The following is a 23,846-nucleotide window of genomic DNA, read 5'->3' as shown; positions in this document are numbered from 1 at the left end:
GCACACTAGTGCATATCTATGAGCAATTCACTGTGACAGGGTACTAATGAAAAGGAATTGACCTCCTTTTTACCAGCAAATAAATAAATAAGTAGAGGTACATCTGTTTAAGAATTTTGCCATGCAGGAAAGGTGTGCGGTTTTTCACCCCCCAGGCAAAAAATGTATTTTGCATCGTGGAGCGCTCACAATGTACCTAAAAAAGTACATTTTCTAGACGTATGCAGCGATTCACCACCAGGTGTGGACCTGCAACTGCTGCCTTACCCACCTTTTAGAGCCCAGAACCTGCGGCGATGGAAGCCTGTGGCGTCATGCTTGCAGTGATCCCCAGTAATGCAATCCTGAGACAGCTAGTGTACTGCATTCTGTAGCTTTTGCTACAGAAAACAAACATTCCCTCAGACCTCTTCACAACACACACTACCCGCAGCCACTTAATAAAGGGATCCCACAGGATCAGGGACAAACAGAAGGGAGATGAGGCTTACACATAAGATTCCTAATTCTGTAAAACTTTTTCATTCAGTTACCCAAAAAAATGAGAATCTGAAGCAAAGAACTGCCTAGCCTGTGCTTGAAATATGCCCTATTCTCAAGTGAAACCCACCCTCTTTTAGACAGTTTTTTTCATTTGACTGTTGTGCTGTTTTTTTTCTCCCAGATTCCTTTGCGGGAAGGAAATAAAGAAGAAGAAATGCATCTTCCGTCTCAGAATTCGGGTGCCACCGAACCCTCCAAGCAAGCTGCTGCCCGACAAAATGGTTGGTCCGATGGAGAACGGGTCCAGCGAGCTCAAGAAGAAAGGGCGAGCCAGGTGCTTACACAAAAACAGGTGTACAGACAAAACAAAGAAGCTGCGTGACAGTGAAGTTAGCAATGCTGTGCATGCCCTGGGCTAGGGTGAATCACAAAAAGGAAAGGGAGGAATGCTTGAATTAATCTTGAACTATTGGTAATTGTACCAAGTGCCCTTCCAGTAGTACGTGCTCTCACTGCCATTGCAGAAGAGGATCAGATGTATGCAAATCAGCCTTGGCTCCTCCCTGAATGGGACTGTCCATCCCAGAACTAGTAGGCATGCGCACTTGACCAGGAAGGCACGCATCCCAAGATGTTCCTGTCTCATTAGGCTTCCTGGGTAAGGTTCTGCGGCACAGCACCTCGGGCGCTACATCCGGCATATCCTTTCCACTTAAGGCGATTGACATAGAAAGCGGAACTAATGGAGCCAACATGTGCATGACTGAGTCAGCTTCCTCTGCATTACCATTTTGTTTTTCTCTTTACAATGGAGGCCTAAAGCTGTGTTAGGAGCACTGGTCACCAAAACACCATGCTAGTGATCTTTTTTTAATGTAAATTAAGTCAGGCATGTCACGGGTGAGTTTGGGCTGTGTTCTCCATGCTCTTCTGATATAATGAATATTTTTAAAACAGCTAACATGTGAACTCGATTCATAATAAACTATTGGGTCACAGGGAAGCACAGGCTCTGCTGGAAAAAATAAGCACTGGCAAAGGCAATAGGTCTCAGATTTAAAAGGTCAAGGTTTGCAAGTGTTTGCTGTCAGCGACATGTAAGCGCATGCAAAAAGACACACGTGAACGTGTGGGCCCCTAAACTTTGAATGGGTTTTTAATTAATAGAAAGTAAGTTGAAACTTGAAAAAAAAAATAAAGGTGCTCATGAAACAAAAGATAGGAAGCAGGTGGTCCATAGGCACTTTGCTGCTGCTGGTCCCACAAAAAAAATAAAAAAAATAATGGTAACACAGCCAAAAGGATACAGGTCATCCATTCAGAATACAGAGACTGAACTGCTCCTTGCCAGGTCAAACTCAAGAATAGGGAGGAAATCTATTGATGCAAGAACAGGAAAGCAAGAGAGACAACAAAGCCAACCAGTCATGAGCAAGGACTGACCCCAAGCCCACTGTAAATGTATGTTATATATTGGAAGCAATAGTTCTGCCTACAGACTACAAAGGCTATAAGTATCAGAGACCTTATAAGCCCTGAATGTTAACTCTTTCCCTTCTGCAATTTGATCCAGGCTGCATACTATTCTCTTTCAATTCACCTGTCCGCACACTGTTGATTCTGCTTACTGTAGGCCTAATTTTAGAAAAAAGGTTAAATGTTACACTAGTAGGTAAATGGGAAATTAGACTTGGAACAGGACTTAAGCAAATCATCTAAATATGGAATACAGGGTATTCTGCGGGTGTACGACAGCGTAGGTGGGTTAGTCTCCTATTTCCAATAAGCACTCATCTACATACTGCAGGTCAAATGTGAAAACGACCTGTTTGTCACTCTTGCTAGCTTCTCCCCAAAGGAGGACTCTTTGCTTCAGGCCAAAGGATTAAAGCACGATTTCCTATGTGTCTTGTGGATTAATATCCCATTGTCCCTAGAAGGATGTGATAGAGGTTGTTTGGTACGACTTGATCAATCACTAACAACTTCAAAAAGTTACTAATATTGAAAACAACAGTTGTGGAGTAGCTGTTGGATTTACTGAGGGCTATGGAGGACCATGGACATGTTGTCTGAGTATTAAGAGAATACACTGTTATGGCTGTTTGCTCATTGCGACTGCGTAAGAGTGATACAGTTAATGCCAAGATAAGTGCCAGTGGGCAGAGCCTAGTACCGCCATGAACAGAAGATGGGCAGTGGGAGTTTGATGTGCCAAGAGACAATAAACCCCTCACGCTCACTCTTGCCCACCTATAATTCTATTTTTATACACCTGAAGTCACTGTAAACCTTTAAAAAATGGAGAGAGACACACAGTGGTTAGCACTGTGAGTTGTTTTTGGACAGTGATTGAACCCTAACATTCATTCAGTGGCGAGTCACTTTGCTTCAACCTGGACACCAACGTCACGATTAAAGGAATACATTGCCCAGAAAACAAAGATGGCCTAGTAGCAGCTCTCTGTTGTAAAGAAATGTAAACTGTTTCTTTCCAGAAAGTGACTTCAGAACTTCTGTTCAAGTCCTTGCACCCTTGTGTCTGGTTGGTGGTAAGACCCTGCTCCATGGCTTTCCAGACTTCACACTCACTAGCACATTTAAGTGCATCCTTCATGGTGGAGCTCCTCTCATCTAGGGCCAGAAGAAATATAACATCACCCCCATCCTGATGGCACTTCATTGGATCCCCACATTGGACTGCACCATCTTCAAAACTAGCTGCATCCTTTGCAAAGGCTTGACGCCAGCATCCCCCCATTATCTTGCAGACAAGGTTAGCATCTTTAGTGGTTCTCGGTACACCTGCTGCCAGGGACACCACCAGATAGGAAACAAAAAAATGTAGAAAACAAAAATCAAGGTAGTATGCCTTTTCCATCTATCCACCCAGGATCTGGAACCACATCCCTGTATCAACCCGGGCTGTCCCAACGTTGCTCACTTATACAAAACAGTTGAAGACATACCTCTTTAAATACCTAGGGCCTCTGTAATTATGTGATTTATTCAGCCACAGTGTTTTTTCCCATCTTCATAGATTTGCAGCACTTGCCATATAATCCGACTTCTGCTGCATAATCTGCAAATTTACCAAAAACATGTTGTTTCTAGCTCAGACTGATAAAAAATTAACTAAAAACGCAGCAACATGTGTTGCCGTGCAGTGGGAGGCTTTTTTTCAGAGGTTGACTTGTTAGGCTTCTGTTGTTTATTGCTATATTTGGCTGCCAAACCAGTATCAAGGAGGTGAAACCTATGACCAGACTTAACAAGGGTAAAAATGACAAAATAATGATCTGATACTGTCACAACATGTGCTGCATTTTGCCACATTATTTGACGTTTCTTTCTGCATAATTTAGTCAATTATGCCACATAATTTGGTCCGCTCCCCGCATAATTTGAGTGGCCCTGACTATATCCTAATGCATTAATCATCTACAGAATAGCTACCGCTCCTGTCACTGGTTGGCTTTGCCTGTGTTTGATTCTGTACAGCGATCTGCTACCTTCTGGCTAGGTTCACGCTACAGAAATACCACATACATACATACATACATACATACATACATACATTAATGCGACTGGCCGCCTCTGTTCGATGTCATGCTCTGTTGTTTTGTTATATTTGATGGACCCGCTCCCATACAGTGTATCTGACATTTAGCGAAAAGCTCAATATTGGTGGGTAGGTGTTGCCCCACTTCAAGGGACATACAGAGAGTAGGCATTTTTTTCTTCCAGAATCTGGAGTCAGTTAGGGATGGGGTAATGCACTGGAAGTGTAATCATGACTACGAGATTCTCCATCAACCTTGCCCGCCACTCTTCAGCCATGTCTCCTATTCTTCTTAGAAGAACATTTCCTTGGCACAAGCCACTTCTAGCGGCCATCTTCAGACAGGCCTTACTGAGGGCGCCATGTTGATATATATATATATACTTGAACGTACCATGTCAGTGTTGGCGAATCTGACTGAGCTCCAGAGGTTCTAAAGCAGCAGCGTAAACAGTTCTGTTGTCTTGCGTCACATCTTATCTTGTGTTTTAATCCCAGTTTACTCCCCCTCGAGCTCCAGCCGCAGAAGCAGCGAGCAGTCAGGAGGAAGAGGTCCAAGTTTTTGTTGGAGGACGCCATTCCAAGCGTGAGTAGCCTACGCCATGTTTACTCTGCAGAAATGCATTGTGGGACGGGTGATCTTCTATTCCCATGCTAGGCAAGAGACACGTGGGCCAGTAAAACATGTTATTTGGAACAACCATTCTAATATGCGTACCTTCACATATCGGCGTTACCAGGGTGCAACCTCTCTAGCTGTCGAAATCACCGTTTACTGCCTCTGGCATCTCATGTTAAAATCACTCAGGCGAAAGACGACTGAACTCACTCACAAGGCCTATTTAATGAGATTCTTTTATCGCTTGGTGCGTTTTAACCCCTTAAGCTCGGGCTCTGACTTTAAATACCTTTGATTAACTTTTCTACACATGAAAAAACATCATGGCATAAACATATATACAGGCCCGGAGAGAGTATTTATTAAGTACCATTAAAGAGGGAGGACTTCATGTCCCACACTGAATAATTTCACTTAGGAATTCTTATCCCTGCATGGGAGTTAGACTCGAACAATAACAGATTTACTCAGTTGTCTCTCCTTTTTCTAATTAAGCACAGAAATCCTCTTGTTTTCTGTTCAACAGCGCCACCTTCAGTTAGTACAGTATCAGTACAAGCTATTTTTGGTAATACCTCACTTAATCAATCAGTCAATCAATCAATCCCATGGTCTGCCGAAGAAACTCAGACGGAGTCCCCTCGTATTTACTAATTGTAAATTGAGCCAATATTGGGGGTATTTGCCCAATAAATAAGAACAGCTCAGGGTCAGGTGTGGGACATGCCTGATATTTCGAGTTTAGTTGTGCGGAAAAGTGCGTTATTTACAGAACCTAATGTGAAAGTTTTGCCTCTGAAGAATTTCCCGACCATACATTTGACAGGATCTGACCGAAACCAGTAACACCTAGGATTGGTTCATAAGTGAATAAACACATGTTCGCTGTGAAGAACATTGCACTTAAATTCTCTGTATAAACAATATATTTAGTCATATAATAGAATGAGCCCTTCTCCTGAGCGTGTAGTACCTTTTTTATTATTTAATTGTGCAGCAAAGCATCCGGCTCACCAAAGAGGTATTCTCATGTGTTTAAAGCCGAATACAAAACTCAGAGGGTGGCAGGTAGCCAACCAATAACTCTAAAGGTCCCCACCCATGTCTGGAGCTGGTCACTGATTAACTGAGAGCATGGGTGGCTGGGCTTACACACACTGCAGGAAAGATGGGGAACCTGGCGGATACCTGTTCCGGCAGCTGTTCCACCAGAGAAACATGCTGAATTTGTATAATTCAGTAGTGCCTGCACGTTTTCTGCACTCAGTTGAATGCAGGAACGTGCAGGCAGCGAGGGGGCATTCTTATTTTAACATCCAGCTGGAAGCAATAAGGGCCTAAAGTGAAAGAGTCCTCAGTCCTCCTGTGGTTAAAGTATAACCCTGGCTGGAAGCTACCTGGAGCCTAACACCCAGGCGTCAATGCAATGGAAGGAAACAAAGATACACAGCTTGTTACCACTTAAAAAGTATTTAAGAGAAGCCTTTGGAGGCAGGTTTTTAACTTTGTTCACTCCCAGTGTAAGGTATGTGCTTGCACTCTACTAATGCAAGATTTATCTGTCTGTATGAGTAATTACACTAATATTGATTGAAATAGCACCTACTATATTTTTTAATCCTTTTTATAGCGCTGCCCATCCCAATGTAGGGTGTCGTAGCGATTTTACATCACACACACACAAAAAAATCATACGTGTGTAAATCAATGTATAGGAAATGTATGTAAAACAATGAAGGTTATAAGGTGTAGGAATCACATATCCATACTTGTAGATATAAAGGCCCAGATTTAGCACAGGCTTGCATTGCCCTTGTGCCATGCAAGGCAATGCAAGCCGTTACATGAGATTTACTATGATTTACCACCTTGCGTGGCTCTGCACTGCATAGTAAATCTGGAGTAACGAAAGGCAGCTGCCTTGCGTTAGTCTGCGTGGGGAGGGCACTCCATGGGTGGAGCGAGGATATTCCATGCATCCACCCATGGTTTTTGGCACATTCCCAGGTTTACTAAGTCTTGTAAACCTGGGAGTGAGCCAAAATGCTGCGCCTTCCCAGGTGAGGCTTAACGAGGAGAAATATGTTTACTTCTCTTTGTTATTTCCTCTTTTATGTGTGCTGCATTGTGCAGGAAGGTACCCCTTCCTGCACAAAAACAATCCTTTTTGTAATGCAGGCACCCTTGCACTGTAGAGCAGGGGTGCCTGCATTGGCGCTTGACAGCCACAAGTGCACCAGGGCAGAGAGAGCAGGAAGGCGCCATATGTTAGTAATTATGGCATTCTTCCTCTCTCCATTTGATGTTACGCAGCAAGTTGTCTTGCTGCATTGTGTTGCGTCAAAATGTAATAAATTTGGCAATATAGGTTAAGTGAATGGTCAGGAGAAAAACAAAGGGTATCGTTATGACTTCGGCAGACGGAAAAGCCAGTCCACCGAATTTCCAACGGGCAGGTTGCTGCCAGTGAGGCCGCCTTCCTGCGGGCCCCGTTAAGAGTTTCCCGCTGGCCCAGCGGGAGACGGGCTACAGCATTGTCTCCGGCTCAAAATAGAGCCAGCAGCAATGTTGTAGTGTGTAGGGTGCACCAGAACCCGTCACAGTGCTCACTGTCTGCAAAGCAGTGAACATCACAACGGGGCTGGCTAGGGGGCCCCCTGCACCCCGCGTCTGCCAGCCTTTACATGGCAGTGCTACAGCCATGTAATAGCTGGCAGAGAAGGGACGCATAATCCCAAGGGCAACGCTGCCTGCAGCACTACCATGGCAGATTAGGATCGCCAGCACCGCCAGACCAGCGAAAACTTGTAATCTGGTGGTACTGGCGGTACTGGCGGTCCGACCGTGGCGGTAACACCACGGTCGTAATGTGGTGGTTGGACAAACCACATGGGCGGTCGTAATGACCCCCCCCCCAAAGTCAGGATATAAAACGTAACGTAGCGAATGTGGTTGTCTGTACCAACAAAACTTTATTACTTCCCAAAGCAACACAACAAAAGATTGAGAAAAGAACAACAGGGATATAAACCCACAACTTAGCATTTGCATGCAGCTCCTTGATGCTAGTATGTAGCTCACTGGGCTATATTAGAAGGCTTGCAGCTTATGAACTGATGAGAACAAAATGATCTCAGTGTCAAAAGCAGTATCCCATTTACCTATCTAAATAAAATAAAAATCTGTGACCTGCCTGTTACACAATATACTTTGCAGCAGGCACATTAACCCTTTATGCTACTGTATGAAAACTGTGACTGGACAAAACACAGAATTTTCCCAGTACTGTGTTAACCACTAGAGTTATCTTACCGCTATCATCATCCCTTGAAAATTGCTGGGCACACAATGATCTCTGCAGCAGGTGTCTTAACCCTATAAGATATTTTAAAATTCAGCCTCTTTGTAATTAATTAAGTAATCCAGGAAAGATTCATTGTCACTTATATCCTCTGTTGCCAATGTTTTCAGCAGATTTAAAAAAAAAAAAAAATGGAAAGTTTTAATGTCAGACTCTGCTTTTGAAGCTGCACCCCTTGTGATTCCACCCCCGTTCCTCTGCCAAATCTTGATCTGCAATTTATGGGTTCAAGAAGTAAATTTTTTCCAATTCTAGCGCTGCATACAAAGCACTGCAAAATAAAGTGCAAGCATAGGCCCTGGCATGTGTTGAATACACATGCTACACACCCTTGGTTGGGACACAGTGCCCTGATCATTCAAAAGAAGACCCCGTCCGTTCTCCCTCGCAGCAAAGGGGACAAATATTTCTCTCTAGCTTCTTGAAGGACCCGGTCTAGTCCCTACCACAGTCCACTTGTCCTCTGCTAGTGGTACTTTGTGAGTGCATTAACACCATTACCATTGGTGAAACCATATCCATTTATACCATAACCATATCCACAAAATTACTGCAATTAGGGGGGGTGGCAGCCATACTTCCATGTAATGAACGTGGGCACCCAACAGAACCTTTTGGTCTGTATAGATTTCAGAGGAAACATTTGTAGTATAAAAAAAATCACATTGCTCTAGATTTTTTTTTTTTGCGCAGAATGAAGATTTATTTTTATGCAGTGTACTTTAGCTTGGAAATCTCCAAACTATGTGCAACTTAGTCCTCTGTTTGTAGCCACCCCGGTAGTCGCCCCGGTTACCAAACATTGAAGTTGCCACATACTGGAAGCTTCTACTTGATGTTAGGGTTTGCTGAAAAGGGCACAAGTAATTCTGAAGCCCAGTGATGAAAATTCCTAGGAATTATCACAGTTCCACGACAGACTGAACAGAGGGATTTTAGTGTAAGTACCAGTGGTGGCTGGTGACTGAAAGCAGTGGTGGGGCACAAATACAAGATGGAATTGCACCTTGTTAATGAGCCTCACTACCCACGTATTTCCATTCACCTACTCACCCACTGCCTTTGGTCACCTACCCATTTACTCATCCACATTGTCATCCATTGCCATTCACACAACTCTTATACACAGAAACCCACATTTTCTCAGCCACTCAGTCCAGCCCTGCAAACACTTATTCAAACAAACACACATTGCCTCACCCATCCAGTATCCAGCAGTTTCAGTGATAAAAGGTACACGTTTATTTGAGCTGCAGATTACATGTTTAATATGACATATCACATCATTCGTCTGCAGAAGAAATAAAACGAGCATAACTAGCCATGATAAATTACTGGAACCATTACTGCCTTTGAGAGATGAAATCACCTACAGAGGCAGTGAAGGGAGAGCTGGGAGAACAGATTTTTTTCTTATTGTCTGTAAAAAAGATAGAGCTCCAACTTACTTGTGTGCAGGGTTGTCTTTGGCATATTTATGACTTGAGGTCTTCAGGTCACACTCCTGTCTCCCAGAGAGCCCTGGATGGAGTTATTTATTGTATTTATTCAATTGCTCTGCCACAGACTGCTTGTAATCAAGGATAAGGGGATTTTCTTTGCACAATGCCACATCTTTTAATAAATTGTGACCTCTGGTACGTAGACCCTTCTGATCACACCCCACCATTTGAGTAAATAGTAAATGGTGGATAATAATATCGGAGTAACATGAAGTTTTCAGAAACCCGGGCTGAACAAAAAACGCTCCAGGCTGTTTACTATCAGGGCTTCTGGTGGAGCAGGAGATAAGCCAGGGATGTCACTGCGTTCTGAGAAAACGTAAGGGCTGTGCGTGGGCAAGCCCTGTCAGCCCTACTGGACAGCTTTCAGCCACATACTGAGGCAGGCGCAGTGGGGCTTTTCAAAGTGCACAACTTTCACTCGGAAAATGTTGTGCAGAAAATGTTTTACTTTCATCATGTAATTAAATATCTGCTTCACTAGAGAGGCCAGAAAAGCCCAGGGGCGCAGCCCCTTAGCACTTGAACACCAGCCGCCCCTGGTAAGTACGCGTGTCAGTTCTGCAGAATGGCAAACCCCAACAGCGTCCCATCCCATCACATTCTAAATGAGCAAAGTAGAGCATGTGTAACATTCAGGTTTCCTCAAAACCATGCCCTTTCTGGGCCAAGACATTCACCCAGCACTGGGTGTAAACCCTAAAACTGGACTGCTTCCGGGTCACCATGGCTAAACACAACTGCAGACTTCCTGAAGCAAGTGAGCTCTGTTGACAACTGGCTTTAGGAACAGTAGTCTTCAAGTGTGATGGTGGAAGTTTTTGGGCTCAAATAACTTTATTTGTCTTTTGGTAAAGGACGGAGTATCACTAATGAAATCTTTCAGCTCATGAACTTTCAACAATTAGTCAGGGTTCCTTTCAGGTAAACAAGAATTATATTTAACACGTATGTTTGTGTCTCACAATTGTCTGCATCCCATTTTTAGCGTCTGCGTGCTTCATCCCATTTGACATCCTATGTTTTTTTCTCACCATAAAGAGCGACTTCACTTCTGCTTGGAGCACCAACCATCACCTGGCGAGCATATTCGACTTCACACTGGATGAAATTCAGAGTTTAAAGAGGTAACCCCATGCCGCAATCAGTGGCTATGCAGACACTCTGTGAGTACTTAAGAGACATTGCATTTATGCTCTGGAAACTGAGGTTTGTAGCACTGTCTGCGTATATGTTGTCATCCTATAAGCAGACCGTTCTCTCACTTATGCTGTTTCTCTATGGAGTTTTAGTTCTCAGCATGTTCTGATAGCATAAGAGGTGACAGTAGTCGGAAAAAAATGTTGAGCACTCTCCACGTGTGTCTGTGGGTGAATTTAACACACTTCATGATTAAAAAAGAAAAGAAAACGAGATTTATAGGGTCGAATATAACTGACCTATTTTAAAGATCACAGTGGTTCCTTTAGCGATTACAGCTCTGATTATAACCTGTGGTTAAATTCTACATCCGGTTTAAATAGGATGTGCAGGGTTCTGAATTCCAAGTTGTGTTATAATTATCACACCCCCCAGCCCCTGGATTGACCCTTCAGTATTGATCATAGTCAGGAGGAGCTGCAAAATGTAAAACTTATAGAATTGTATGGGTTAAATATTAATTCTGCATGTTATGCCTCATCTCCAAGTTAAAAATTTAGAATGAGCAGTATTTACCACATCCAGTAAATACCTGACACCTGCCTGATGGAATTTGTCAGTGCGGTAAATACTCCACTGTACTCCACACAATTTGGAATCAACCGTATTTCCTGTTCCGGTTCTTTGTTCTCTTTGAAGGAGCATTTTCTGCAACTGTTCTTCATTCCTGGAACTCTCTTCTACAAGATATTAGCCATGTCCCAGACCTGCTGGCTTTTTGGAACCATAGCCTTGATTATTTAAAGCAATCCTTTCTAGAGGAATTATCTATTAATGAGTTGTTCTAATTTTCCACATTTTTGTTATTTTTTATTTGAGATTGTGCGCTCTCTTTTTTATTAACTAATTTATATTTATTAATGTACTCATGTTTGAAGTATATCTTCACCATGGGATCAGATGTGTAATAAAAAATGAAATAGTAAATAAACGAGACCTCGGAGTACATAACATAAAACGCAGATAAAAATAATCCAAGATAGTTCCAAAAGAAATCACAGTATTCAGACTTTACCAAGCAAAACAAGGATTTGAGGTTCAACCACCCATGCACATGTTGCTTTCCATTTCCTAGTTCAGTACTAAATTCTAATCACTGTGCAAGCAGGAGTGTGCACTGGGATTGGATTTCCAAAGCGGTGTGATACATTTTCTCATCCTCGCTGCTTTCCCAGAGAGACTCTCGTGAATCTATAGCCGCTCTCCCGAGGAATCTTATTGCAATTATAAAATAGTCTCCCAAAGGTTCCGTCAATGCCCATCACCCTGTTTTTCCTTCCAAGAGACCACTATTAAAGCCTGGAGGGGCCTGTAGGCAGGAATTATTATCCAGATTAAAACGCTGCAGAATCCTTTATCAATTCTTGGCCGACAACCCCAGGCCAGTTGCTCCCCAGTGCTCATCCTGCCCTTGGTCATCTGTTAGAAGTTGCTTTCCAAATTTTCTTTTCACAAGACCTATTCAACACCCACACTATAGACTTTCTCTTTGTTGTGGAGACATTCCCTTCCAAGCCACCTCTTTCCTTTCAGATCCAGTGCTTCGCACTCTTAACCTTATCTTGCCCATATGTAAATATTTGTCCACTGAAGTTAATATAATGTCTGCATCCAATGGGACCGTAATTTTGTAAACAGTATGTAGGACACAATATCTATGTTAGATTATAAGTTTGTCAAAGATATTCCAACTGCTCAAAGCACCCCTCGAGCAGTGCACAGATGTGTAACGTTCCAGGCAAAGTCTAATTTTGTTCGCCCACTGTTCTTGTGGTTTGGTACCAACTAGTTGTCTGGCCTCGCTTGGGTAGGCATCAGTCCAGGGTCCAGGTGAGTCCCAGGGGCATCCCTTCTCCATTCATGTCTTTGATGCTTAATCATCCTCTGTGTCAGGATTGGCAGGCACCATTTATCTTTCATTACTGTATTGTTATAAATCCATACCTACTCAGTTTGATGTGAAGCAGTCTGTGACGATTGTGGCAAGATTCGCACACTAGAGATGTTGTCCTCTTGTCTTGGAGATGCCCAGTAGTTAATATTTTATAAGATAAGACATGTTGTGCCTTTGACGTATCACTAAGTGACCTGGAGGGACACTGGACAGCTCACTCTCTCATGTAATACCAGCACACTTGTTCCTATGTGCACAATTTAAAAAATTTTAGATGATGATTTCTGTAAAACATTTTTCTGTGAATTCTCATACTATGGCAACATTCCTGCAATATTTAAATCTTACAATGTGTGATTACAGGGTAAGATATTCTATGTTTATATGTATTTATTAACCAAGAATAAACAAAGGTATACTGTAAAAAACAAAAACATAGAAATCAGGCATGGTGCATGGTTCCTTCATGCATATAGAGAAAATTAATGAAGCCTTAGAAGCTGTGGACCTTATTGTTAATATTGTATTACGTTCACTCCCGAACAAACTGAGGATGTACTAGGATGAAGGTATATGTTCGATGGCATCTGTCGCTGTAGATACGCATGTTTTGCAATAGCTCGCCATCTGGTGTTGGGCCGGAGTGTTACAAGTTGTTTTTCTTCGAAGAAGTCTTTCGAGTCACGGGACCGAGTGACTCCTCCTTTTGTCTCCATTGCGCATGGGCGTCGACTCCATCTTCGATTGTTTTTTTTCCGCCATCGGGTTCGGACGTGTTCCTGTCGCTCCGAGTTTCGGAACGGAAAATTAGCTAATTTCGGAAGATTTTCGTCGGTATTGTTGCGTTCGGGATCGGCGTACTTAGATTCCACACCGCATCGAAGATCGAAGAGCTCCGGTGCCCTTCGGGGTAGTTTTTCGATCCCCCGTCGGGGCCTGGTCGGCCCGACCGCGTGCTGAAGAACGCCGATGGAACGGACCCCGTTCCGTTTCTGCCCCAAATGCCACAATAAATACCCCTATACAGACCAACACTTGGTCTGTAACCTGTGCCTGTCACCTGAGCACAGTGAAGACACCTGCGAGGCCTGTCGTGCGTTCCGGTCCCGAAAGACACTCCGAGACCGTCGAGCCAGAAGACTTTAGATGGCGTCCGCGCCGACAGCCCACCGAGAGTTCGAGGAGCAGGAAGAGGAAGGTACCTTCTCGATCCAAGAATCGGACTCCGAAGGATTCGACGATACACAAACCGTGAGTAAGACGTCGAAAACCACACAGAGAAAGATTTACAAGGCCCAGGGGACGCCACTGCCATCAGGCCATGGCTCCACCCATAAATTCGGTGACCGACCGTCGGCACCGAAAAAGGCCCAAACAGTGCCGAGGTCGTCCGACTCCGGTCGAGACACCGGCACGCAGCCTTCTCGGGACCGAGAAAGTGCTGGAGACAAGCCTCGACACCGAGATGCCGGTGTGGACACGGCTCGACGCCGAGACAGCGGCACCGAAGAAGATCGACGCCGAGAGGTTTCGGCCCCGAAAAAGAAAAAAGTCACCTCGGAGCCGAAAAAACACGCAGACAGGGTTTCGATGCCGAAACAAACTGCAAGCGACCCAGCTTCAGGCTCTTATACAGAAGAGCACTCGCTAACCTCCCAAATGCAAAAGCATAGGTTTGAGGAAGAGCTACAAGCAACTGATGTGGACCATACGCAAAAGCGTATCTTCATACAGCAGGGGACAGGAAAAATAAGCACCCTTCCCCCCATTAGAAGAAAGAGAAGGTTGGAGTTCCAAACTGAACAGACACCACAACCAAAAGTGGTGAAAAGAGTTACCCGACCACCCTCTCCTCCGCCCGTGATTAACGTCTCACCAGCACGAACTCCATCACACTCCCCAGCTCACACCACCATAAGCCAGGGTGACCAAGATCAAGACGCATGGGACCTATACGACGCCCCAGTGTCAGATAACAGTCCGGAGGCATACCCTACGAAGCCATCTCCACTAGAAGACAGCACCGCGTATTCTCAAGTGGTGGCTAGAGCAGCACAATTTCACAACGTAAGCCTCCACTCAGAACAGGTCGAGGATGATTTTTTATTCAACACACTCTCCTCCACCCACAGCTCCTACCAAAGCCTGCCTATGCTCCCTGGTATGCTCCGGCACGCTAAAGAAATCTTTAAGGAGCCGGTCAAAAGTAGGGCAATCACACCAAGGGTGGAAAAAAAGTATAAGGCGCCTCCTACAGACCCGGTTTTCATCACTACACAGCTGCCACCAGACTCTGTCGTTGTAGGAGCAGCTAGGAAAAGGGCCAACTCTCACACATCTGGAGATGCACCACCCCCAGATAAAGAAAGCCGCAAGTTCGATGCAGCTGGTAAAAGAGTCGCAGCACAAGCTGCAAACCAGTGGCGCATCGCGAACTCCCAGGCACTACTTGCGCGCTATGACAGAGCCCACTGGGACGAGATGCAACATCTCATTGAACATCTGCCCAAGGACTTACAAAATAGGGCAAAACAAGTGGTTGAGGAGGGACAGACCATTTCCAACAACCAGATCCGCTCCTCCATGGACGCTGCAGATACAGCTGCACGGACAATTAATACATCTGTAACTATCAGAAGGCATGCATGGCTCCGAACGTCTGGATTTAAACCAGAGATTCAACAAGCAGTTCTCAATATGCCTTTTAATGAAAAAGAACTGTTCGGTCCAGAAGTGGACACAGCGATTGAGAAACTCAAAAAAGATACGGACACTGCCAAAGCCATGGGCGCACTCTACTCCCCGCAGAGCAGAGGGAATTACAGCACATTCCGTAAAACGCCCTTTCGAGGGGGGTTTCGGGGTAAGAGCACACAAGCCAGCACCTCACAAGCAACACCGTCCAGTTACCAGGGACAGTATAGAGGAGGTTTTCGGGGACAATATAGAGGAGGGCAATTCCCTAGAAATAGAGGAAGATTTCAGAGCCCCAAAACCCCTACTACTAAACAGTGACTCACATGTCACTCACCCCCTCCACACAACACCAGTGGGGGGAAGAATAAGTCATTATTACAAAGCATGGGAGGAAATCACTACAGACACTTGGGTTCTAGCAATTATCCAACATGGTTATTGCATAGAATTTCTACAATTCCCTCCAAACATACCACCAAAAGCACAAAATTTGACAACACACCATTCCAATCTCCTGGAGATAGAAGTGCAGGCACTATTGCAAAAGAATGCAATCGAATTAGTGCCAAACACACAAATAAACACAGGAGTTTACTCACTGTATTTTCTGATACCAAAGAAGGACAAAACGCTGAGACCAATCCTAGACCTCAGAGTAGTGAACACTTTCATCAAATCAGACCACTTTCACATGGTCACACTACAAGAAGTATTGCCATTGCTAAAACTACACGACTACATGGCAACTTTAGACCTCAAGGCTGCTTATTTCCATATACCAATACACCCATCGCACAGGAAATACCTAAGGTTTGTATTCAAAGGAATACATTACCAATTCAAGGTACTGCCTTTCGGATTAACAACCGCACCAAGAATCTTTACCAAATGCCTAGCGGTAATCGCTGCACACATAAGAAGGCAGCAAATACATGTGTTCCCATATCTAGACGACTGGCTAATCAAGGCCCATTCGTTAATACAGTGCTCAAATCACACAAATCATATCATACAAACCCTCTTCAAACTAGGGTTCACCGTCAATTTCACAAAATCCAAAATTCTGCCGCGCAAGGTACAACAATACCTGGGAGCCATAATAGACACATCAAAAGGAGTAGCCACTCCAAGTCCACAAAGAATTCGAAATTTCAACACCATCATACAACGCATGTATCCAACACAAAGGATACACGCAAAGATGGTACTACAACTCCTAGGCATGATGTCTTCATGCATAGCCATTGTCCCAAACGCAAGACTGCACATGAGGCCCTTACAACAGTGCCTAGCATCACAATGGTCACAAGCACAGGGTCACCTTCTAGATCTGGTGTTAATAGACCGCCAAACTTACCTCTCGCTTCTGTGGTGGAACAACATAAATTTAAACAAAGGGCGGCCTTTCCAAGACCCAGTGCCACAATACGTAATAACAACAGATGCTTCCATGACAGGGTGGGGAGCACACCTCGATCAACACAGCATACAAGGACAATGGAACGTACATCAAACAAAACTGCATATAAATCACCTAGAACTTCTAGCAGTTTTTCAAGCACTAAAAGCTTTCCAACCAATAATAGTTCACAAATACATTCTCGTCAAAACAGACAACAATGTATTATCTAAACAAGCAGGGGGGGGCGCACTCCACGCAGTTAAGCCTGCTAGCACAAAAGATTTGGCGTTGGGCAATTCACAACCAAATTCGCCTAATAGCACAATTTATACCAGGGATCCAAAATCAACTTGCAGACAATCTCTCTCGAGATCACCAACAGGTCCACGAATGGGAAATTCACCCCCAAATTCTGAACACTTATTTCAAACTCTGGGGAACACCTCAGATAGACTTGTTTGCGACAAGGGAGAACACAAAATGCCAAAACTTCGCATCCAGATACCCACACGAACAATCCCAAGGCAATGCCCTATGGATGAACTGGTCAGGGATATTTGCTTTTGCTTTTCCTCCTCTCCCTCTCCTTCCTTACCTGGTAAACAAACTCAGTCAAAACAAACTCAAACTCATATTGATAGCACCAACTTGGGCAAGGCAACCCTGGTACACAACGCTGCTAGACCTATCAGTAGTACCCTGCATCAAATTGCCCAACAGGCCAGATCTGTTGACACAGCACAACCAAAAGATCAGACACCCAGATCCAGCATCGCTGAATCTAGCAATCTGGCTCCTGAAATCCTAGAATTCGGGCACTTACAACTTACCCAAGAATGTATGGAAGTCATAAAACAAGCCAGAAGGCCATCCACCAGGCACTGCTATGCAAGTAAATGGAAGAGGTTTGTTTGCTACTGCCATATTAATCAAATACAACCATTACACACAACTCCAGAACATGTAGTGGGTTACTTGCTTCACTTACAAAAATCTAACCTGGCTTTCTCTTCCATTAAAATACACCTTGCAGCAATATCTGCATACCTGCAGACTACCTATTCAACTTCCCTATATAAAATACCAGTCATTAAAGCATTCATGGAGGGCCTTAGGAGAATTATACCACCAAGAACACCACCTGTTCCTTCATGGAACCTAAATGTTGTCCTAACTAGACTTATGGGTCCACCTTTTCAACCCATGCACTCCTGCGACATACAGTTCCTAACCTGGAAGGTGGCATTTCTCATCGCCATTACTTCCCTAAGAAGAGTAAGCGAGATTCAGGCGTTTACAATACAGGAACCTTTTATACAACTACACAAGAATAAGGTCGTCCTAAGGACCAATCCTAAATTTTTGCCAAAGGTTATTTCACCGTTCCATCTAAATCAAACAGTGGAACTTCCAGTGTTCTTTCCACAGCCAGATACCGTAGCTGAAAGGGCACTACATACATTAGATGTCAAAAGAGCATTGATGTATTACATTGACAGAACAAAAAACATCAGAAAGACTAAACAACTATTTATTGCATTTCAAAAACCTCATGCAGGAAACCCAATATCAAAACAAGGTATAGCCAGATGGATAGTTAAATGCATCCAAATCTGCTACCTTAAAGCTAAACGACAGCTGCCCATTACACCAAGGGCACACTCAACCAGAAAGAAAGGTGCTACCATGGCCTTTCTAGGAAACATCCCAATGCAAGAAATATGTAAGGCAGCCACATGGTCTACGCCTCACACATTCACCAAGCACTACTGTGTAGACGTGTTATCCGCACAACAAGCCACAGTAGGTCAAGCCGTATTAAGAACATTATTTCAAACTACTTCCACTCCTACAGGCTGATCCACCGCTTTTGGGGAGATAACTGCTTACTAGTCTATGCAAAACATGCGTATCTACAGCGACAGATGCCATCGAACTGAAAATGTCACTTACCCAGTGTACATCTGTTCGTGGCATCAGTCGCAGTAGATTTGCATGTGCCCACCCGCCTCCCCGGGAGCCTGTAGCAGTTTGGAAGTTACCTTCAATTATTTATATATGTATCATCTCAACCTTAAATAGGTGCATACTTAGTCACTCCATTGCATGGGCACTATTACTACAATTCAACTCCTACCTCACCCTCTGCGGGGAAAAACAATCGAAGATGGAGTCGACGCCCATGCGCAATGGAGACAAAAGGAGGAGTCACTCGGTCCCGTGACTCGAAAGACTTCTTTGAAGAAAAACAACTTGTAACACTCCGGCCCAACACCAGATGGCGAGCTATTGCAAAACATGCGAATCTACTGCGACTGATGCCACGAACAGATGTACACTGGGTAAGTGACATTTTCATTATTTTCCAGGCGAGTCTGAAAACCTTTCTTTTTGTTTTCTAATTGCTTTAGTGCAAGTTCTGGACAGACCTTGGTATCGGATCTGGACTCCAATGATGCTGCTAGCACCTCAGGCTCTGCTTCAACAAGCCTTTCCTATGAATCGAGGTAAGGGGAGCGTGTTTAGATGTTGCTTTTCTCTTGGATGAGAAGGGATTGGGGGGGGGGGATAGAGCCAAAAGGTGATGTGTGCCTGCTATACAAAGCACTCAAGTGAATAATCCTAGTATTGGTGACAAGTTACGACAGCTTTGTAGACTTGCAAATGTTGTATGTTCTATCCTCTCTTGCAGAAGAAACGTTGGTAGCCGGAAGAGAAAACTGGCAGCTAAGATGTATTCTTCACTGGGTGCAAAGAAAAGAGTTGTGGACCAGGACCAGGATGGGAGGCAGGCTGATTGCATCTTGGAGTGCGTAGACATGGCCCACGCGTCAGACCACCAGGATAATGGTATAGACAGCCACACCTTCGAGAGCATCAGCGAGGATGACTCCTCCCTCTCTCATCTCAAGTCCTCCATCACCAGTTACTTTGGTGCTGCAGGGAGGCTGGCTTGCGGGGAGAAGTACCAGGTATTGGCCCGGAGGGTCATCCCGGAGGGGAAAGTCCAGTATCTGGTAGAATGGGAAGGAACAACGCCATACTGACAATAAGGACAGGAACGTGTTAATTGAAAACAAATGTCACTTAACCAAAGGAAGGAGATGTATTTAAGCTCCAGGACTTTCCATAGTGCTTTTATGTTTTGGCAGGAGTGGCTCGATGGTCAGTTTAGATTTTAAACACTTGGGAACTGGAGAAGCTGAAAAGTGCATCTTTAACAGAGCAACTGAGATTCTGTATAAGTGTCTCTAATCCAACATTAAAGTCACATAGGCAGACAATAGTCAAATGTTGAAGACTGGGGAAGATTCTGGCTTGCGGAAAGAGCCACAAGATTGAGGAAAGGTCCAGATGTTCCATAAATTGGCTAACAACATGTAGTGAATGCCCTATTTTTGTACCTATTGAAGATCTACCACCGACTGCTAACAGTCCAAACACTGTGGAAAGGAGTATTTTTGGTTCTTTGTAATGTCCCCCTTCCGCACTGCTGCTTAAGAGGTACTCACATCCAGGCCACTTACCAACGTGGTCTAAAGCGATATTTTCCAGGAATTGGAATCGTTCTTGCTGCAACTGCTTCAGCATCGCTGATCCCACCGCGCGTAGCCCGATGCTTTGCCCTAAGAGCTGCAGAGATGCAAGGGAGATCCCTCCGAGGCCAAGCCACGATAACTCCATTGGGTCCCCTAACACTAGTCATTCCAGCGAGCAGGCCATCTTTCCGTTAGCATTCACATTTATATAGTTTGCACAGCGAAGCGGTGTATCCTCGGGTATATAGCCATCATGTAACATCAGAAAAGATGTGTACTCTCTGTTGAGGGATACGCTACCGCGTGCACTGACACATCAGTGTATACTGTAAGATGGACAAGCCATCAAGCAATTTACTTTGTGGTACCTTGTTATTGAGGGTTGCAAGCTAGTTACCGAGCTAGATACCTTGCAGCAATGCGTGTTACCCATTGACTTAGAGTTATCCGGCGATCTAGGAGGATGGCAAGCAAAGGAGATTTGCTCTAACAACTAGAGGGATGTTTGGATGAGAAGGGACGGAGTGATAAAGCAACGCAAGCATGTTTCTTGCATTCCCTTTTCCCCCAAATTATCTGTTCTACGTTTCTCCGTTTTTCCATTGGATTGTTCCTTTTTTATTTGTAGTCTTTCTGGTCAGTGTTCGCAAAGCAGACCATCAAATAGTCCAAGCAGCACAGCTGATGAAGTCCGACCAACGCATCCGCAATGAAGAGACCTCGCGGACAAAGGAAAACATTTATTAAATGTGCAATTTCCCTGCTCTACCAAGTCAGAGAGAGATTGTGTGATAGTCACACACCTCTTGTAATGAGTCAGTGTGTAAGCACCTTCCCCGAGTAGAATACGAAATTGTGTTGTAGATGGAAAAGAGTCATAAATTGGAACTGACTAAACAGCAAACCTTATCCTACTCTCATGCAGTGTTCACATTGTAGCTTGCTCTGCACCTTACTAAATGATGTCATCATTGTAGACTCTGATTAGGTGGTCCTTAGGATGTCCTTGTGGTGAATACAAATCTCCTAGAAGCACTTAACAAGTAAGCCAAGAAAAGTGACTGTATTTTTCCGTTTTAGAAGCGCAGCAGACTAGCCCTTGAAGTAGCTTCTGGCTTTGTGCAGCCGCCGCCTTACAATGGTGGCATTGTGCTGCGTCTCATCCAGTTGCTTTTTTAATGGGAGAAAACGTCATACTTTATGGTCTGTACGATAGCACTTATAAAGCAAAAGCCCTTTAGTATTCCTTTGAACCACTTAAGTATTTTTGATATATTGTGAAATGCACCCTCTCTTTCTGAGGCATTAGATGCCATGTTTATTGTGTCACTCACTAAGATGTAATCTATGCAGGAGAAAGACGTTCTGTCTGTACTGAGGCACCCTCTGCCTTCCCACTCCATTAAACGGCGAGACGCACAGTGTTCCCAATGAAGTGCCTTAGAACATTGAATGACTGTATTACGTGCCTTATGATGGGGCGCTTGCATTTCTTGGATTTAGTGGCACAAAACTATCCCTTCCTCCTCTGTTCATTGTTCTGATCTTGCACGAAATAGACTGGGGGTGGGAGATTTGTGTCTCTAGTCTTGGGCCAAAGAAGCCTCCTCCCCATAATAACATCTGTATTGATTCCAGTTAGTTGTAATACTGGGAAATCCTGTTTATACTTTGTGCCTGTTCTAATTTGTGTAAGGTCCCAAGCCAATTTAAAATGAACTCAACAAAAATAGCAGTAGTTATCTATATACCAGTATCCAAAATAACCACATAAACTAGCAGTGATTAGAGTTGGTGAGAGGTTAGAGCATTACGGCCAGAGCTGCCAACTTTGGAACTGGCGAGCAAGATTTGAGTCTCGGTGTTAGCTCAACATCCTGTGATTCCAGACAAATCACTTAATCTCCCCCTGCCTAAAAAGAAACCTGACCTGGTCTAATCTAACTGGTGCTCATGTAAAGGGCCCCAATACCCTTGGGTCGAGTTTGTGCTATATAAAAATGCAAAAAAAAAAAAGAGTTGTCTAAATTTACTGGCACTGGTTTTCAGTACCGCCTTCACAACTCCTAACTCACATTATTTTAGCAAGACACCAAAATTATATAACTCAACAAAGCTCCCTAGCATCGAATGTGGCAGCTGTCTTGCAATAGGAGTACTTCTTTTACACTAAAAAAAGGGCATTAGAAACAACAAGGAAAGTCGGTAAGCTAAACAAGAGGGTTATTTGAAAGTAGAAAGCTTAAGTAATTTTAACATATATATCAATTTTTAGCAGTATGACTGGCTAACAAGTTGAACTGTGATTTTGTTATTAACATGATGGTTTATTGGTGGACATTCCATAGCACTTAATTGCCTTCTCCATTTTCAAGATGGCTGCCATAGGCCTTCTGCAATTGATATTATTTTTATTTTTTCTATTGGGCAGATAATAATCATCCACCCATGCTTATTGTCTTCAGTTCAACTTAAATTCTGTAATTACGGAAAGAAAAACAACGAAGGGCCCGATTTATCATGACATGCATGTTCATAAAACTGTGTTTCCTCCTGAAACGGGCACTTTATGTCAGTCTGCTACCTACAAACAAAACCTGGCACGTCTGAATGTTCTTACTACTGCCACATTGTATGGCATCACTGTATACAATTATACAGTAGTAAATCCCATGCCGATGTTAGTGAGTGGGGGGATCAAGGCATGTTTTTCCTTGAAAGTTTGGGAACGCCTACAAACTTTTGAGTTTGTTGAAATTCACAGAAACTTTTCGGACCCTTTCTACCAGGGAAATGGTTGGAGATTTCCTCCACGATGGACGCAGAAGTGATTAAGGACATCTCCTAATGTCAAAGGAGCTAGGTAAAGAAATGTTTCCATGAGAAAAAAACGAAGGAAAACATATGGCCAGATTTACAAAGCCCCAGCACCACCAGAGCGTCACTTTTTGGCACACCGCTGCTGATTTTGGGGCATTACCTTGCTGCACGTTGGTTGTAAATCTGGCCCATAGTGTTTGCATATTGTGCCCTCTTTCCACAGTGCAAAGTAGTTCTCTTTGTGTCGCTCTGCAGTGGGAAATGGCAGTGGTCACATAACATTCCCAATACTACTTATGTGGAAAGTTGTGATGTGCTGCTCCCAAATGTCCTACTTTTACACCTGTGCATAGGAGTGCATGCAAGAGTGTGACTGTAGGGCTTTAGTTTATGAGTTGGGTCTAAAGACTTGAAACTAAAAGAAAAGACTTAAAAATGAAAGAGGAAGAAATTTAAGACATAGTGAGGGATTTTGTGAAATGTAACTGTAGTCAAAATGAAGGGCAGAATAATCAACTACTAGCCAAACTTGGTTCCTCAGATGACCCCTGCGGCTCCCCCATTAGCCTCACAGTTTCGAGTGTGACTGGTCTTTTTGAGTTGAGGTCTTCTACTCAATACCCTCATTGATGATTTGCTGGTCATGTAACAATGGACATGTTTCTCCCTATTCTCAGCTCCTCTGCATGTTTGCTATTTCGTTAAGTTTGCACCTTTGATCATTTCTTCCAGCAGTCACTTAAGAAGGAGATTCTTCTGTGTCTCTT

At 43.8% G+C, this 23,846-nt stretch overlaps 1 protein-coding gene across 2 annotated transcripts in view; it reads left to right on the top strand.

Moving 5' to 3' along the window:
• Positions 1–22,263, top strand: part of PHF19 (PHD finger protein 19) — a 162,974-nt gene extending 140,711 nt beyond the window's left edge. For both annotated transcript variants that reach the window (XM_069241650.1, XM_069241651.1), the window contains exons 11-15: positions 665–835; positions 4,544–4,631; positions 10,569–10,654; positions 19,132–19,227; positions 19,413–22,263. In XM_069241650.1, the coding sequence (XP_069097751.1) occupies positions 665–835; positions 4,544–4,631; positions 10,569–10,654; positions 19,132–19,227; positions 19,413–19,767 (796 nt within the window). In that variant the 3' untranslated portion in view covers positions 19,768–22,263. The remainder of the gene's footprint in view (positions 1–664; positions 836–4,543; positions 4,632–10,568; positions 10,655–19,131; positions 19,228–19,412) is intronic.
• Positions 22,264–23,846: the final 1,583 nt, after the last annotated feature.

This window comes from Pleurodeles waltl, chromosome 6 (assembly GCF_031143425.1).
Source record: "Pleurodeles waltl isolate 20211129_DDA chromosome 6, aPleWal1.hap1.20221129, whole genome shotgun sequence".
Taxonomy (NCBI): domain Eukaryota; kingdom Metazoa; phylum Chordata; class Amphibia; order Caudata; family Salamandridae; genus Pleurodeles; species Pleurodeles waltl.
Note: the sequence above shows the minus strand (reverse complement) of the source record. Positions and strands in the feature narration are given on the sequence as shown.